Source organism: Chlamydomonas reinhardtii, chromosome 2 (assembly GCF_000002595.2).
Source record: "Chlamydomonas reinhardtii strain CC-503 cw92 mt+ chromosome 2, whole genome shotgun sequence".
In the NCBI taxonomy this organism is placed as follows: Eukaryota; Viridiplantae; Chlorophyta; class Chlorophyceae; order Chlamydomonadales; family Chlamydomonadaceae; genus Chlamydomonas; species Chlamydomonas reinhardtii.
Window position 1 is genome coordinate 6638177 of NC_057005.1, and position 17499 is coordinate 6655675.

The 17499-nt window shown below is 67.4% G+C and overlaps 4 protein-coding genes across 4 annotated transcripts; 2 read left to right on the plus strand and 2 right to left on the minus strand.

The window, feature by feature from the left end:
- The first annotated feature begins 678 nt into the window (after nucleotides 1–678).
- CHLRE_02g117400v5 (uncharacterized protein) lies at nucleotides 679–4970 on the plus strand. The gene is made up of 3 exons (XM_043059997.1): nucleotides 679–2005; nucleotides 2295–3656; nucleotides 3919–4970. Exons 1-3 carry the CDS (start codon nucleotides 788–790, stop codon nucleotides 4849–4851), a joined length of 3513 nt encoding a protein of 1170 aa, XP_042927631.1. The 5' UTR covers nucleotides 679–787; the 3' UTR covers nucleotides 4852–4970.
- Nucleotides 4971–5028: 58 nt separating this feature from the next.
- Nucleotides 5029–9521, plus strand: CHLRE_02g117410v5 (uncharacterized protein). Its single transcript, XM_043059998.1, has 10 exons — nucleotides 5029–5264; nucleotides 5594–5745; nucleotides 6106–6196; nucleotides 6543–6586; nucleotides 6857–6965; nucleotides 7294–7404; nucleotides 7814–7887; nucleotides 8272–8297; nucleotides 8640–8724; nucleotides 8908–9521. Exons 1-10 carry the CDS (start codon nucleotides 5091–5093, stop codon nucleotides 8981–8983), a joined length of 942 nt encoding a protein of 313 aa, XP_042927632.1. The 5' UTR covers nucleotides 5029–5090; the 3' UTR covers nucleotides 8984–9521.
- Nucleotides 9522–9581: 60 nt separating this feature from the next.
- Nucleotides 9582–11708, minus strand: CHLRE_02g117450v5 (uncharacterized protein). Its single transcript, XM_043059999.1, has 2 exons — nucleotides 11653–11708; nucleotides 9582–11580 (listed from the first exon to the last, which is right to left on the minus strand). The coding sequence occupies exons 1-2, from the start codon at nucleotides 11655–11657 to the stop codon at nucleotides 10275–10277; spliced, it is 1311 nt and encodes a 436-aa protein (XP_042927633.1). The 5' UTR covers nucleotides 11658–11708; the 3' UTR covers nucleotides 9582–10274.
- A 164-nt stretch (nucleotides 11709–11872) lies between these two features.
- Nucleotides 11873–17388, minus strand: CHLRE_02g117500v5 (uncharacterized protein). Its single transcript, XM_001702380.2, has 9 exons — nucleotides 17058–17388; nucleotides 16515–16718; nucleotides 15947–16045; nucleotides 15632–15718; nucleotides 14956–15171; nucleotides 14643–14805; nucleotides 14188–14384; nucleotides 13634–14004; nucleotides 11873–13390 (listed from the first exon to the last, which is right to left on the minus strand). The coding sequence occupies exons 1-9, from the start codon at nucleotides 17358–17360 to the stop codon at nucleotides 13054–13056; spliced, it is 1977 nt and encodes a 658-aa protein (XP_001702432.1). The 5' UTR covers nucleotides 17361–17388; the 3' UTR covers nucleotides 11873–13053.
- Between the last annotated feature and the right edge of the window lie 111 nt (nucleotides 17389–17499).

Here is a 17499-nt window from a genome sequence, read left to right on the forward strand (position 1 = left end):
AAGGGCTCCACCACACAAACAAAGCCGGCATGTCCCCGCACGCGCTCTGTCCGCCCCGACCCCTTGCGCCACCCCACACGACCTGCAAGGCTCCAGGTATCACCTGAAGCGGGGCGGCAGCACGCCTGGAGCCAAGGACACGCTGGCGCCGGGACTGAGGATGCCTTGCACCTACGCCTGAGGCGCCGGCGGGAGACAAGCAGTACGGGCGGGCGGGCGCGTGTCGGCGGCCCTAGGTTGCCCAGAGCCGCCTGCACTGCAATGCACACACTCTATGATACATTGATACACATCTGTGCCATGGCGGCGTGCGCGATCAGCTGCGGCAGCCCGTGCAAGCTCCGGGCGCGGCGTGTAGCCCTGGGCTGGGCGCCCCCAACGCGCGTCCGTGTGCGAGCTGTCTTGCCATGGCGTGATGCTGATGACTGCACTGCATGTATCCAGAGGGGACTGGAGGGGTGGGGGTAGAAGTGGAGACGGAGACGGACCGGGGGACCGGGGGCGCCGGGGACATCCAAATTTTGCCACGGACCGGGGGACCGGGGGACGGGGGGGGGGAGGGAGAAAGGGGCTGGGGACTGTCGTGGACTGTAGAGCGGGGGGACAGAGGCTGGCACCATTGCACAATCCGCCTGTCAATTCATTCGTGTATATGTGAAATGCCATAGACGTTAGCGACACTGGATACGCTTTAACTTTACCACGGCAAAATGTCAAACTTGTCAACGATGCACATGTTTCGGAGAAGTCCGCCCGCACGCGCTTAGCACTGCAATCCCACTGTAAAATGCAAGAATCCTGTAGTGCTCCAAGCGCAGATGGAGCCCAGTCAACCTCCTGGGAGTTTATACCTCCCGAGCTCCAGCAGCGCATCGCTTCCTTCTTGCCCTCGCGCAACTATGTATCATGCACGCTGCGCCTGATAAACAAGCAGACCAAAGCAGCGTTTCCAAATGCCGTCCGGATACGACTCAGCCGCCCTGTTCCGCACCACGCCTTTCTCTCTCGATGGTGCCAGCCCGACGTCTTGCGCACGCTGCCGCTCAAAACGCGCCGCCAGCTGCTCTGCCTCACTGCCGCCTCCGGAGACGTCCAAAACCTGGACGCCGCGCTCTTCGCCCTGGGCTGCCTGCCCACGTTCACCGACGTGGCGGCAGCGGCAGCAGCCGCCGGCGCCCTGCCCGCCCTGCGGTTGCTCGCCTCCCGCGGCTGCTGCCTCGAGGGCAGCAGTAGCAGCCGCAGCGGCTACGGCGGCCGTAGCTACGTGTTGGCGGCGGCGGCGGCGGCGGGCCGACGGGACGTGTGTGCCTGGCTGCTTGAGGAGGCGGGCGTGGGCTGGAGCCGGGATGTGGTGTTGGCGGCCGTCCAGGCCGGACACACCGCCACCGCCGCCTGGCTCAAGGCCTGGCCCAACTCGCACCAGGCCGGCTGTAGCAACGCCAACAACAGTGGCAGTAGCAGCCGCAGCAGCGGCAGGACAGGCGGCGGCAGTAGCCCTAGCCCCGCAGCAGGGGCAGGCGCAGGCGCAGGCGGCTCCGCCGGAGCTGCCACGGCCACCGCTGGGGCTGCTACAGCCGCCGCCGCAGCTGCTACCGCCTACGCCGCGGCAGTAGCAGCGCTGTACCATGAGGATCCCTGCGGCCCCAGCTACGGCCCCGGTGTGCGCAGCTGGGATCCGGAGACGCCGGCGGTGCGGGCCATCACACTGCTGAGGGCGGCGGCGGAGGGCGGCAGCGCTAAGGAGCTGAGGGCGGCTTACGCCTCCCTGTGGGCCGTGGCAGGCTTCGCGCCGCCACCGCCTCTGCCAGTGGTGATGGGCGCCGGAGGCTTGTTGAATGGGGCTGGGGCGTTGGGACTGGACGGGGCGGCGGCGGATACTGAGGAGGAGGAGGCGGCATGGGCAGCGGAGGCGGAGGCGGAGTGGCAGCTGCAGCAGGAGCTAGGGCTGGGGCTGGGGCCGCAGGGGGAGGAGGAGTACGAGTATGAGATGGTGATGGCGCGCCGGGTGAGTGGGCGACAGGGCATGGGGGGAGGGGGGGAGGGATTGCGCGGGCGGGGCTTCATGGGGGCTGCTGGAGGGCAGCGGCGCGGGGCGGAGGCAGGAAGGGCGAGGATGGGTGCGTGAACACTGGTGGGGTGATGGCGAACGGAGCTAGCGCCGCGCCATCGCAAACATGCCGGCGTTTGCTTACCCCGTTGGTGGTCTATCCGACGCACTGGCATTACCGCAGCCGACACTGATAAACGCCAACACCTCACCGCCCCGACCCTGGATCCCCCACTGTCCCCGGCAGTCCATTCTGGCTGCCGCCGCCGCCAGCCCCACGCCCGACTGGCGGGCCAAGGTGCTGTGGCTGCGCCGCCGCCTGCGCTTCCCAGCAGACAGCGCCGCGGTGGCCGCCGTTGACGGCTGCGCGCGCCGCCGCCGCCGCCCGCCACGCTGCTACAGCGGCAGTACCGGCGGCGGCGCTGACGGGAGCGGGCGTGGCGGCGTGGAGGCGGCGGGGGGCGGTGCGGTGGTGGCGGGGGGAGGCGGGTTCGCATGTGGCACGCCTGATGTGGTCGCAGGGGCCCTTGGCGGGGTCCGCCATTATGATGCCGTGGCGGCGGAGGAGGAGGCGATGAACGCTGCAACCCTGCCAGAGGACAAGCCTCATCATCAGCAGCAGCAGCAGCAGCAGCAGCAGCAGCAGCAGCAACAGCAGCAGGCGGAGGAGGCATCAGCGGCCGCAAGGCTGGAGTTCCTACATCAGCAGCTGGGCTGTACACTGAGCACGGGCACGTTGTACGGGGCGGCGCTGGCGGGCGACGTACCCGCTCTGTCGTACATCGCGGCGGCGGCGCCGGACGTTGTACGGCTGTACGGCGGGACGCACGTGCACGACATTGACATCGCCTCCGCCGCCACCGCCGCCGCGGGCGGGGGTCACCTGCACGTGCTGCGGTGGATGGCGGCGCGCGCGGAGGCGGAGGAGGAGGAGGAGGAGGCTGTAGCAGCCGCGGAGGCAGCCGCGGAGGCAGCCACGGAAGCGGCAGTAGCAGCAGGAGATGTTGCGGGCCCAGGAGGGAAGGTGGCCCAAGGCGGACACGCTGAAAGCGTGGAAGGTGGTGGTGGGGTGGTTGCCGCTGACGCGCTGTCGCACGCAGGCGACTGGCTGCGGCCGCAGCAGGCGATGGCGGCGGCTGCGCGCGGCGGCCACCTCCACGTGATGCGCTGGCTAGTGGACCAGCACCACCGCGCCCTTCAGCGCCGAGACAAGACCGGGGGCGGGGGCGGGGGCTGTGGGGATGTCAGCGAGCTGAAGGACGACATTGTGTTTCGCACGGCCGTGCCGGCGGTTGCCGCCGCACACGGCGTGGCTGGCCTGGAGTGGCTTCACGACTGGTACGGCACTGGGAAACAACAGGGGAAGCCGCTGACGGCGCCGGCGACTGGTGGAGGCGCCGAGGCAGTAGCAGCCGGCAGTAGCAGTAGCAGGAGCAACAGTGCATGGAGCGGCAGCGGAAGCAGCAGCGGCAGTAGCAGGCATGTGAGCAGGGGCGCCGCGTACGCGGGCTGCGGCTGTTACTGCGACGAGAAGGCGTTTGTGGGTGTGGCGGAGGCGGGGTGCGCGGCGGCGCTGGAGTGGATGGTGGCGCATGGCTGCCCCATGCCGGTGAGCGGAGGCAGGGAGGCAGGGAGAGAGGGAGGGAGGGAGGGAGGGAGGGAGGGAGGGAGGGAGGGAGGGAGGGAGGGAGGGAGGGAGGGAGGGACACACCCATCCCGCACCCCCCACGCCTCAACTCCTCAATCATCTCTGCACCGCCCCCTCCACACACACACACACACACACACACACACACACACACTCTCTCTCTCTCTCTCTCTCTCTCTCCTACGCGTAATGTTTTCCTTGTGCTCTTTAACACACACCGCAGTCCGACGGGGAGCCCTACGTGCACGCGGCCCGACTGGGCGACATGCACACGCTGGCGGCGCTGCGGCGGCTGGGCTGCGGCTGGGGCGGCAGCGGCACCTTCCAGCGCGTGCTCAACAAACTGCTTGGCACAGCGGGACTGCCCGCCCACCGCATTGTGGTGAGGCGGCGGCGGCAGCAGGCGGGGCCGGCGGCGGCAGCTGGGGCGGGCGGTGGGGGTGGGGGTGGGGGTGGTGGGTGGGGCCCGGTGGAGCGGCGCGTGGAGCTGGTGCTGGAGGGTGGCGGCAGCGGCGAGGGAGGGAGCGCTGGTCGCTGGGGCGAGGGCGGCTTTCGCGTGAGGCTGCAGGCGCTACAGCTCGCTACTGCCGAGTTTGGTGGCGGCGACGACGGCGGCGGGAGTCCCGGCGCTGCTGCAGCCACAACGGTTACCACGGCTACACCGGCTCAGCCTGCTCCGGAGGTGCCGGTGCCGCCTCGGCGGTGGACCTTTGCGACGCTGCCGGCGCTGCTGCACCCGCTGCTGTGGCTGCTGCGGGAGGGCTGCCCGGTCAACTGGGTGCTGGCGGGCGCGGTGGCGAGGGCGCAGCAGCAGCGCGCCGCGGCGGAGGCGGCGGCGGCGGCGGCGGCGGCGGAGCAGCAGGGCAATGGCGGCGGCACTGGCGGGCACGGCGGCCCCGGCAGCAGTGGCAGTAGCGCCTGGGGTAGGGCGGGGGCTGCGGGCTCGGCAGTAGCAGGCGCGGGTGCGGGTGTGGGTGCGGCCGGCGCTGGGGGTCAGGCGGAGGGCGGGGCTGTCACGCAGGACGAGGAGGACGAGAAGGAGGAGGTGGCACTGGACTTGTTTCAGGTGATTTCGGAGCTGTTGGCTGAGTGGCAGCCCGCGCGGCCGCCGCCACTAGGCGCGGGCGTGGGGCCGGCCTGGGGCGCCGCGCCGTAGCTGCGGGGGGGGGGGGGGGGGAGTGACCCGTGGGGTGGTGACCGGCGTGGCGGCCTTCCAGACACGCCGCGCCGATGAAGGCCCGGTTAGCTCATTGCTGAAGCTCGGTACATAACAGCTGCTTCGGGGGCTTAATCCATTGACTGTTGCGGACGCGCTGCACAAACTAGCACGCTGATTGAAACAGAACTTGTGACACGCATTCCGGAACCAACCCGCCCGGGACAACGACCCGCGCCATGGCCCCGCGCCGCAAGTCCGGCGGCCCGCTGCTGCTGCTGCTGGCGGCCGCGCTGGCCGCCGCGGCGCTGGCGCTGACGCCCGCCGCCGCCGCGGGCGCCCGACTGCCAACCCCCGCCACCGACACAGCCAGTGCCGCCTGGAGCCGACTGCAGGGGCTCGTGCGCGGAGAGGTGAGGCCCCGGGGACCAGGGACTGTAGGGACTGGGGACCAGGGAAGGAGGGGCGCGGCCGGAGCCTGTGTGCTATGCCTGGAGCTGCGTTTGCCAGGTGCAGGTGCTCGCAGTCGCTCGCGCGGGGGCTCGGCTGTGGTGTAGGCCTGTGGTGTGGGCCTGTAGCAGCGAGGGCTGCCGTGCGTGGCTCTTGACAACCGCTGCTGCCCCGTTCCGCCCAAGCCCAACCCAACACGCTCAAGCCCAGCCTGTCCAACCCAATTCCAAACCAACCTATTCCATGCCTCCCACACCACGCCCCCACCCCTCCACACCCTCACCCCCCTCAGGGCCTGCTCCGCACCGAGGACGGGTCCGCCGCCGCCGCCGCCGCCGACTCGGAGGAGGAGGTGGGCCGCGGCAAGCGCCACCGGCACCGCGCCATCATGGCCATCAAGTACGAGGTGCCGCCCAGCCTGCAGCACGACTTCGTGGACGAGTGGTGCGTGGGGGGGGGGGGCGTACGTGTGTGTGTGGGGGGGGTGGCGTGTGTGGCTGAAGGGGGGGGGGTGGGGTGCTGGGGGGTAGCCATCCATGGGATGGTGTGTATGCCGACGTCCAGAGGGGGGGGGGTGAGCAGTTTGGGGCATGAGCAGTGAGTGGGGGTTGACTGGGGCATGAATGGATGATGATGGGGGGAGGAGGTGTTTCCAGCATCCCAGCCGCCACTGGTGGCAGGCAGGCACGGCGGGGGCTGCGGGCTTCCAGCGTGGAGTTGCGGGGCACCGGTGTGCAACAGCGCACCCCCACATACGGCACCTCCACCCGCCCGCCGCCCTTTCCACTCACTCCCTCCGCTCAGGCGCAAGCTGGAGGACTCCACCTCTGACGAGAAGGGCAACCTGGTGTTTGACCTCAAGAAGACCTGGGGCGACAACCTCTACTTCTGGGCGGTAGGTAAGGGTGGGTTGCAAGGCATGTTTGGAAAAGCGGGGGGGGGGAGACTGCTGGGAGGATTGTAGATAGATACCAGCCCGAACTAGACCGAACCCAATGGGGGGGCTGGGGATGGGAGCTGGAGGAGGTGGGGGTTGCGAGCGCGGGGAGGGGTGTGTGTGTGGGGGGGGGTGATGTATGGAAGGGAAGGGGTGATGCCTAGGGACCTGGGGCTGTGCGGCGCCACGTGTTGTGTGGTGTGTGGGTGGTGCGTGCCTCAGCCCACAAACCCTGCAAACCCCGCAAACCCCGCGAACCCCGCCCCCACGGCGGCCCCCCCGCCCCCCCACCTGCCTGCTGCAGTACGGCGAGTGGAAGTCGTATGAGGACTACATGGACCACTTCCGGTGCGTGTGTGTGTGTGTGTGTGTGTGTGTGTGGGGGGGGGGGGTTGGCAACGATGGTATCGAGAAGTGTAGCAAAGAAGACAGCAGGGGGGCGGGCGGGCGCTGTGTACACACGACACATGCACACGGCAGTGTTGTGCATGCCGACCACACACACGAGCGCACACAAGCACGCACACGCGCCCCCAACCGTATCGTGCCATCCCTGCCCCCATCATCAACTAGTCAAGAGTGTGGCCTCACCCCCTTCAACACACATGCACCTGACAGCTCCGACTCTGTCGAGGGCTTCCTGTCCTGGCTGGACGACCACGACGTGATGTGGACCCTGTTCCCGCTCAAGAACATCACAGACGAAGGAGCGGCCAAGAGCAGCAAGGTACGTGCGTGCATGTGCGTGTGTGTGCGCGTGCGTGTGCCGCCCAGGCAAGGGTGGGAGCATGTGTGTGTGTGTGTGTGTGTGTGTGTGTGTGTGTGTGTGTGTGTGTGTGTGTGCGTGCGCGTGCGTGCGCGTGCGTGCGTGCGTGCGTGCGTGCGTGCGTGCGTGCTGCAACCTTGATACTTACTGAAAGCCGAAACCCTTGTGTGTGCGTGTGTTAAAGAGCACAAGGAAAACATTGCGAGTGGGGGGGCTGCGGTGTTGTGTGTGTCGCCCTGCCGCCTGTCCCTACCCCTCCTCACCCTTCTGCCGCCCACCCTCCCGCCAGGCCGACCCCGCCTCCGTGTCCAACAAGGGCGGCGGCGACAAGGGCGGCGGCGACGACCCGCGGGACGCGGCCGCACACGTGGTCATCCAGTACCACGTCCAGCCCTCGCACGTGAGCGAGGGGTGGGGCGGGGTGGGGCGACATTGGAGAGGAGAAGGGGCCAGGGGAGGGGGAGGGGGGTGGCAAGCATGCGGTCGTGCGGGAAGGTGAAAGTTGGGAAGGGGATGTGGGATGTGGGCAAGTCGGGGGCTGGCCAGACGCGGCCAGGGGCCAGACACGGCGCTGCTGCTGTGGCGGGTGGGATTTTCTGTGTCCCGGTACCCTACCCCCTACATCGCGACCCCGCTCGTCCAAACATCCCGCCACCACCACTACCCCGCCGCCACCACTACCCCGCCGCCACCACTAACCCACCATAACCCCCGCCTGCCTGCCTGCCCTCCTGCCTGCCTGCCTGCCCTCCTGCCTGCCCTCCTGCCTGCCTGCCCGCCTGACTGCCTGACCGCCTGCACACCCTCAGGTGGATGAGTTCCTGGGCGCCTGGCAGGACGCCGCCGAGTCCACCTGGGACGAGGAGGCCAACACCATATACGCGTGAGAGAAGGCGGGGCGGGGTGGGGCGGGGCGGGTGGGGCAGGGCGGGGTGGGGCAGGGCGGGGTGGGGCAGGGTGGGGTGGGGTGGGGTGGGGCAGGGCGGGGTGGGGTGGGGCGGGGCGGGGTGGGGCGGGGCGGGGCAGGGCTGGCAGGGCGGAACCACTGATGGGACCGGCGGGGAAAGAGGGTGCGTGTGTGAGGATGAGGAACCCGGGTTGGTGGGTTTTGGTGGCTGGTGGTCGCAAGCTGCCGGCACAAATGCGCATTTACTTAGCAGCGGTTGTGCCAATCTCCCTCACATGCACCCTGCCCATCACCCTGACTGCCACCATTTCGGCCGCCGCTGCCACCACCACCTACCTGCCTGCCCGCCGCCACCGTCAGGCTGCGCAAGGTCGCCAACATGAACCGTGAGTGGTCAACCGATGGTGTGGGGCCGGGGGCGGGAAGAGGGGGTTTACAGGGAGCTGTCCAGGGCATGCAGCGGCCGTGTCGTGGGGGTAATGCATGCACGGAGATGCCCACATGCGGTCAAGCAAGGACTGCCGGCCGGTGCGCACCAGCAGCTCCACCCCTCTCCACCAACTTCACTGCTACTTCACACCTACACGGCTTTATCGCTCGCCCGCTCTCCCCAACACCGCTCCCAACCTCCCGGCTCCCCAGCCTCCCGCCCCCAAACCTCCCGCCCCCAAACCTCCCGCCCCCAAACCTCCCGCCCCCCACCTCCCCACCTCCCGTCCCGTCCCCAGACCACTTCCTGGCGTACGGCACCTGGAAGGACTACGACGCCTACATGGACCACTTCACCAGCAAGCACGTGCGCAAGCTGCGCCAGTGAGTCACCAGCACACGCACGCCGCCCCTGCCTGCCAACCTGCTGGGTGCGCGGCTCGGCTGCATACTGCGTGTTCAGCACCGCCGCACACCGAAACCAAACGACACGCCCGCGCATACCCCACACAGCACTCCGAGCGAGACCCCTTCCGCCTCTCCCGCTCCCTCCTCCCCTGCCTGCAGGTTCCTGGCTGAGCGGGACATCCAGTGGTTCGCTGAGCCGCTGATGAAGAAGGGCAGCCAGGCGGAGGACGTGTAGGCAGGCTGCTGGCAGTGACGCGCGCGGCACCATCCAGCAGCAGGCCACGCCGTGATGGAGGGGAGGCAGACACGGCTGCCGTGCGCGGCTGCGCCGCCGCTTGCACCATCACGCACACTTGCAAAGATGCATGGATGCATGTGCTGACATGCTGTGGGCTGACCGTGTGCGCACGTGCTCGTGTGTGGGCTGCTGCATGAAGGCATGGGGCGTTGCAGTAGGCCGCCGGCGGCTGTGGGGTAGGCTGGAGGATGATAGTGCACGCTGGCGGAAACACAAACAGAGGTGTTGGTGGGCTGCGCGGCCGGCATGTATCGCATGCATGCATGGGGCGAAGCAGTTGTTGCAGTGAACGGCACGCACGGATCTTGGCGATGGCAGGAGTCCGACTGGCAGAAGGTCGATTACACCAGGTATTTCAGGGCAAGAAGGTGAGAACCAACGCGGTTTGCGCCAGTATCGAAGGCTGGACCACAAGTTGAGGTCGAACATGTTGGTTTGAGAGTTGCTGGCCATGTTGCTGTAAGTCCTGCGTTACGGCTGTTTAATTCTCCCGAGGAAGCCGCACGTCGGATAGCGGGGCAGGGAAGTACAGAGGTTCAGCAAGGGCTTACACGGTGAGCGTGCACTAATCAACTCGTTTTGACAACGTTGCCCTGAGAGTAAGTCTTGCGGCTTTAAGCCAAGTAAGTGCCGGTGCTAGCCACGCAAACACCTACATATCACCGTCCACATGCATGCATATTAAAACACACCCGCCCATTCGCTTTCTATAGCTTCCAATCTCAAACCCGCCCTCAAAACGTCGACGCATGCATGATCAGGACTCATCTATAGTCTGCATGTGTCATCACCTTCTCTGTGAGCCCACCTGTGGCCTGTAGTGTGAAAGCGCGCCATCCCACCGCACCTCCCATAACTCGATCGTATGCATATTGTTGAAGTGTCTGCAATTAAACCGTGCTACCCACAGTCTCGAAACTACCACCGCATGTCATGATGCGCGCGGCTTCGTGATGCGTTTGAACTCTATCTGCTGTGAGCGCACTCACCTACTCGTGTGCATCAGGCGGCCCCCCGTGCGTAGTAAGTGCAAAGCGCATGCGCGCGCTCTTGGCCAGCCTTGCCCGCCGCCGACAGTCACAGCCACTCGATCTGCAGGATGCCACAGCCGCCGCCGGTGCTAAACTCTCTCCGGGAGACCACTGCGTGCGTGTGTACGTGTCGAAACCCCGATTGTACGGAATGAATCATCTCAGTTCGCCATCCATCCATCCATCCATCCACTGCCTCACTGGCCGTGCCGGTTGCGGTACAGCTGCGCGCCGTGCCGCTGGTGATGAGGGCCCGCCGCCTCCCGGTAGCTGAACGGCGGCGGCGGCGATGCGGCAGCCGCCGCCGGCGGCGGCATGACTGCTGGCTGCTGGTAAGGGGGAGGGGCGTGCTGCTGGTATGACGCCGTGGCGACGGCGGCGGCGGCGTTGTAGTGCTGGTGCTGGTGCTGGTGCTGGTTGTACATGGCCGCAGCTTGAGGTGCCTTCTGCTGCACGTAGTGCTGCGCCTGGCGCTGCGCGTGGAAGTGCGCCGCCTGCTGCTGTTGCTGCTGCAGGTACGAGCGGCGCTGCTGCTCCTCCTCAAGCCGCTGCTGGTGCTGCTGCTGGTGCTGCTGCTGCTGCATCCGGCGCTGCTCCTCCTCGAAGCGCTGCTGCTTCTCGTGCTGCTGCTGGGCCTGGTGCTGATGGTACTGCCGCTCCAGCTGCTGCTGTTGCTGCTGCTGTTGCTGGTGGTGGTGGTGGTGGTACGCCTCTCCGCGGGGCGTGTGCTGGTGGTGCTGGTGGCAGGTGTGGTCAGGGTGGTGGTGTTGGTGGTGTTGGTGGTGCTGGGGAGGGGGGTAGGCGGCGACGGGGTAGTGCTGCGGCACGTCCTGCTGCACGTTGCTGGTCGCCACGCCCGCCTGCTGCCCCTGCAGGTGGTGGTAGGTCTGGCAGGTCTGATGGTGGTACAGCTGGGACAGCAGCTGCAGCGGCTGCAGCGGCTGGGCCAGCAGGGGCGGGAAGCCGGGCGGCGGCGCCTTGTAGGCCTTGTACAGGCGGCTCAGCTGCTGCAGGTCTTCCTCGGTGGGAAGCGGCCAGCAGGGGGCGGCCGGATCAAAGGCGGGCGGCAGCGGCGGCGACACCTCAACCGGCGGCGGCACCTCGGCCGGCGGCGGCGACGGCAGCCACTTAGAGAGGGACGCCACGGTGGGTGGCAGCGCCAAGACATCATAGTTCAGCAGCGGCGGCGGCAGCTGCAGTGGCGGTGGCGGCGTCAGCTGCGTTGGGTGCTGCTCCGCTGCACCGCAGGCCACCAGCGCCGCGTGGATGACGTGCATGACCTGGTTTGGGTCGAGCCCGAACCAGGCGGCAGGGTCCACCGTGTTCCAACACGGGTTCTGAGTCGCGTGCTGCAGGGTGGCGGCGGGCGCGATGGCGGCGGGGTGCGCCACTGGTGCCGGCAGGTGCAGCCCACGCGCGCGCTCAGCCTCGATGTCCAGTGGGCTGTAGGCCGAGCGCGATGAACCAGGCGTAGTGTCCCAGCTAACTCGTCCGGGCTTGGGCCTGTGCGAGTTGCGGGTGCGTGGCACGAGCGAGGGGCGTGTTTGGGGTTAGGCATGTCGGTAAGACACGCACGGCATTCACATGGGAAGGCATCGAGGGAAGGGAGGTAGCGCAAGGTCGGTCTCATGCCCGTATAATGCACTGGGTGGCTGTATCTCCGAATGCATTGCACGCACGGCTGGGCTGCGAACGCGTTAGAGAGCGCGTCCTGCGCGTTCCGGCAACCGGCGGTCGCTGAAAAGGGGGCTTGCATTCAAGCCCACCGCAGAACTGTGCAAACCCCAGAAATGCCGATTACGAAGACTGGATTGTTTTCCCCATGTGCTTTGGACTGCTCGCGCACTCGGCTGTGCGAGCACCGACATGCAGACGAGACGCAGACATACCGACAGGCCGCGCAACCCAAACGCTTCTAGGTATCCATTGAAGCACTCACGGTGAGCAGGCTGGGTCGAGGGCCATCTGCCGAGCTATGACTGCAGTCGCGACTTGCATGCTTGCTTCGCAAATTGCAACGAGAAGCGAAGTCACAGAAACGGTGTGTCAAGCAACTAGTACCAATATACTGCAACATATGCAATGAGGGAAAGAAGTCGCGAGCAACCGAGCAGCCTTTTGTACACAATTTGAACTTGTACGGCGCAGCCGGCCAGCCGTAGCAACTCGGTGCACGGTGGCGCCCGCCGCTGTTGCCGTTAGCGGCGTCAGCTGACCCTCATAATTTGCTTCAATTATCCAAACAGCCTGTCCTCTAGCCTGCTGCATGCAGCACAACACACTGCATACCCGACCTCCTGCAACACGCTTCTTGCGGGTTTTGTCCTTCGCCTGATAGCCGGGCGCTGCTGCATTATCATTTCCCATACGCAAAACTATCATGGCACACCAAAGCCCCAAACGCAACAAACAGCCTCTAGTGGCACGCTTCGGCATGTAAGCTTGTTCCTCCTTCCCAAACCAGCACCATGTATGCATCTTCAGCCACTTACCTTGCTCGTGTCCTCGCTGTCAAAGCCCTGTCAGCTCTGAGCTCACGACATCTCTGACCTCTCCATACTCAACTGCGTTGAGCCGGGCGCGGCAGGTTTCGGCGTCGTCCACCCTGCAGCATTACCCAAGCGAACCAAGGCCCCACACCAAAGCCGCCATACCAGCCCCACGCTGCCACGATGCAAACGTCGTCATGCAAGTCACAACCGAGCCTGTGAGCCCTCCCGCCGCTACTGCACGTTGTTGCCGCTGGTGCCGCACGTGGTCGTGGCACGCATCGGTTCGCGCACGTGCAGGCCTTCCCCGCAGCTGATGTCGCGCAACCAATCCAGATCACGTTCAGGCAGCACCAGGCGCGATTACCTTGGCACAGGCTGTGCCCACCAACCGCACCATGACATATCGTGATATCGTACAAGGCCCAAGGCGCATCACGAGAAACAAACAGCATTGAACGTCTTCAATGGACATGCATGCAACACACTACTTGGGGATCGAGGGGTAGTAGGTCGACTGCTTGCCGCCCGCGCCCGCCGGCGGCACCCCCGCCGGCGACGGCTGCTGCTGCTGTTGCTGCTGCACCGCCGCCGCCCCGGCCGCCTTTGCGTCCGCCGCCGCCTTGGCCGCCGCCGCCGCTGGCGCCGCCATTATGGCCGCCGCCGCCGCCTTTGCAGCCGCCAGCGCCGACTCCATCGCCGCCTTGGCGTCAGTAGCGGAGGGCAGGTGCAGGCCCGCCTCCGCTGCCGCGGGCGCCTCCGCCGCCGCCGCGGCAGCAAGCACCGCCGCGCCAAGAGAGGAGCCGTCGTGGCTCAACTCAAACCTGCGCGGCGCAGTCGAGGGGGCGGCGTTAGCACTGCAGGACCTGAGCAAGTCGTGTCGCACTGACAGGCACAGTATAGAAGCAAGGGTAGCCGCGCATTCAGAGGCGGGTCGCTAACTTGCGCCACGTGACCAAGGCAACTCATCGGCCCATGCCCATGTCGCGGGCCGTGCGCCATTTCCGCTCCCGGCACCTCCTCCCCTTCCTAATCCCACCACTGCACGAGCCCCCCCCCCCCCACACCTGATGAGCGGCGCCAAGTCGTCCGCCTGCGCGCCCAGCTGCTCACGCACCGCCGCCCGCAGCATGTGCCGGTAGCTGCCGAAGCCCTCATACACGCCGCCGTCGAACGCCACCGTCACCGTCTGCGGCGCCGGCACGCTGCTGGCGGCGGCGGCGGCAGCCGCCGGCGCGGCCGCCGGGGCCCCGCCAGGTGCCGAGGCCGCGGCAGCGGCGGCCGCCGCCGCCGCAGCGGCCGCCTCGGCCTCGGCCTTGGCCGCCTTTGCGGCCTTGACGGCTGCGGTGGCGGCGGCGGCCCAGCCGTTGAAGCGCAGGATGGCCAGCAGCGCCATGGCAGCCAGGGCGGCGCTGCGCTTGGCCACTATCGTGCACACCTGCACAGCAGCGAGCCGAGGCCGCGGATGTCGCGTTTTCCAGGCAGTGCAGATGGGAGGAGTCACACACCTGTTTGCGGCATGCGCATTGCTGCGTGGCTGACGAAGTCCCGAGGCCGGCTGCGCGCTGCGGCCCCTCTCCCTGCCGCCTGCCCGCCCGCCCGCCCGCGCGCGCATACCCACCTCCCGCACCACCTCCGCCGCCGCCACGGTGGGACGGTGCACGCCCAGCTTGTCCGCCAGGATGTCGCGGGTGTCGCGCAGCCGCCAGCTCTTGTCGTCCACAATGTCAGCAAGGTCCTTGCTGCTCAGGGCGCCGGCCGTGGACATCTGGGCGGGCAGCACCGGGCTGGCAGGGGCGGCAGCAGCGGGCGCCGCGCCTGCGTCATCAGGGAGCACCCGCGGCAGAAGGGGCGCCTTGTGGGTAGGTGTGATGAGGAGCGGCATGCCCGACCGAACGGCGGGCTGCCGAAGCTGAGGGTACAGGTAGGTGCCGGGAAGCTCAGGCACGCATGTGTGTATGTGTGTGTATGTGTGTCTGTGTGCGCGGACAAAGGAAGGGAGCCGACCACTGGCCGTCTGGCGCGCTACGCCGCAGCCCCTGCGCCCCCCGCCCCCAGCTAGCCCCTGTGCCGCACCTGCCGCAGTCGCGGGCGGCGCCGGCTCGGGTGCGGCCGCGAACAGGCTGGGCAGCTCCTTGGCTATGGCTGCGGTGATGGTGCGGGCGGTCTCGCCCAGGAACATGCCGCTCAGCAGCTTCTCGAACAGGTACTTGCCGGGGTTGGGGCTGGAGGCGTCCACCTGCAGGCGGGCCAGGCCAGGTCAGCTCATCAGGCTGCTTGCAGTTCTTCCTGGGTCTTGGCGGATTTAGGTTCATACCGTAAACAAGTCAGCCCCAATCAAACGACTAAACCCCCACACCATCTCCGGCCCCGCGCCCCCCGGGCGCACCTGCAGGTCCTCCATGCACCGCGGCAGCTTGGGGCTGAAGAAGGCGCCCCACTCCATGTTGACGGCCGTGCGGCCGCCCGCGCCCGTGCCGGCGGGCGGGCGCCACTTGGTCAGCTTGGCGGCGTCCTCCACGTAGCAGGCGTTGGTGCCGGTGCCGATGATGACGCCCACATCTGTGTGGTGGTCCAGGTAGCGCTGGGCCGCCAGCACACCCACCTGAGGGGGCGGCGAGGAGGCGGAGGAGGCGCAGGCGGGGTGGGGGGAGGGGTGGAGGGAGAAAGGAGCTTGGGAGGGGCGGCGGGGTCGCGAAGGCGGGCACATGCTACGGTGTAGGGCCGATGGAGGGCAGGCGGCGGCGTGCTGTCTGCACCCCGCCCCCGCCAGCTGCGTCCCCGCTGACGTTGAAAACTTTGCAGCCGCCGCGGCACCTCGTGTCCATCCCACACACTCACCCGCCCAGCCCCAACCTCCCTCAGGGCTCCCGCCCCACCATGTCGCAGCCGGCACCCCCCCGCTCGCCGGCGCCCGTGCCCCGGCTGGCGCCGACCGCCGCCGCATCGCCGCCGCCGCTGCAGCCCGGCGTCCGCCCCCCCGCCACCCACCCAGTCACCCCAGTCCCTCCTCCCCTTTGTCGTCCCCCCCTGTACGCCCACCCCCCCCCACACACCCGCCCCACCGTGTCGTTCAGCAGTGCCAGCACGCGGCAGGGGCAGCCGGCCCGCTCCAGCGCCGCAGTCAGCAGCTTCACCGGGTCATTGCCAATCTGTGTGTATGTGTGTGGGGGGGAGGGGGTGTGTGAGGGGTGAGTGTGCGAGGGTGTGCGGGGGAGCCGAAAAGCATGATTTGTCGTCCAGCCCTGGTCCCCGCTTGTTCCTCCTGGCTTCTCCTGCTCAACCCTGTCCCCCAGTCCTGCACGTGCATGCATGGTTCGTGGAATGGTGACAACACCCAACTCCGGGCCCCGCCCGCCGGTGTGCCGCCTGCCACGCACCACGCCGCTGCACTTGAAGCCCTTGGTCCAGTCCAGCAGCTTGCCGGCCGCCAGCCCCGACTGCTCCACAGCGAAGGAGAAGCAGAAGCCCAACACCGGCTGCAGGGGGTCAGGTGGGTGGGTGGGTGGGTGGGTGCGTGTGGGTGGGTGCGTGTGTGTGTGTGTGTGTGTGTGTGGGTGCGTGTGGGTGGGTGCGGGTGGGTGGGTGGGTGTGGGCGGGCGTTAAGTCACGCGGAGTGTCATGCCAAGTGTACGGAGGGAAAGAGAAAGCAGCATGATACGTGTGGGGGAGGTCCTGAAGAGCACCTCAAGGGGGGGGCATTGGGGCCGGTCCAGCCGCGCGCGCACCCCGCCAGCGCAGCAACTATGTAGAGCCTGCAGCCCCCGCCCGTGCCTCCCTCTTTCAGACCTTCCATCTTGCCATGCTCTGCCCTTCCGACCCGTCCCGATGCCCTCCCCCCTGCCTGTTTCTTATTGGGAACGGTAGAAACAGCCTCACCGACCTCCATGCTCCCCCCCACACACACCCCCGGCCCCCCGCCCCTCGCCCCCTGGCCCCAGGCCGCACCTGCACCGCCTTGTCTGCGTCCGCGGCGCTGTGCTGCGCGATGAAGTCCTTGAGGGTGGCCGCCAGGAAGTCGAACAGCTGCGCGCCGCTGCCCTCGTACACCTCGCGCGGCAGCGCCACCTCCCGCACCTGGCACGACTCCACCTGGCCGCGGCCGGCGCCCAGCCGCACATGCATGACACGGAAGTTCGTGCCGCCCAGGTCCTGTGACGTCGCGTTTGGTTTTAGGAGGGCGCGAAGGGAAAGGATGCGTGTTTGTGTATGTGTATGTGTGGGGGAATGTGGTTGTATGGGTTTGTGTTTGTGGGGGTGTGCGGATGCGTGAGAGGTGGGGAGGCGGAAGCGTTAGCCAAGGCCGCTGCGGACAATCGCACGGGTGCTGGCAGCCTGGCACCGTCCCGTTCGAATCTAGAAGGGGTAGAGGAAACCCCCATGCCTAAGCCTTGCCATGCGGCGGCATTACCCGCACAACGGGACTGCTGGGCCAAGGCGTGGGCTGTCAGCCCCCCGCCCGTCTCCTGCCACACCGGCACAGTCGCTCACCAGCGCGTAGCACTCCCCAGTCTCGGTGCCGTCCGGCAGCCGATGTATGTACGTCGGCAGCATCATCATGTGCTTGCCGTCCACAGTAATTTGCTTGGCGAGGCCGTCCTTCATCTGCTGCTGAAATTCGACCTCCAGTTCCGCCAACCGCTCCGCGCTGGGGACGAGCTGGTCCTTGTACCGCTTAATGAGTTTCTGAAGCTTAGCCTCCTGCTCGTCCGTGAGCGGTCGTTTAGTGAGTTTGCGGCATAGGATGAGGATGCCGAGTGCAGAGGTGGTCAGCAAGGGAAGCGCGACGGCCATTCTGGTCGCCATTTTGGGTAAAGTGTACTCTAAATGGAGTAATGAACACCTGCACCGGGGGCGCGCTCGCCAAATGGAGGGGGCTGCCAAACTGGGTGTTGCCCCATGGTCGGCGATGAGATCGAGCTAGAGGACGGCA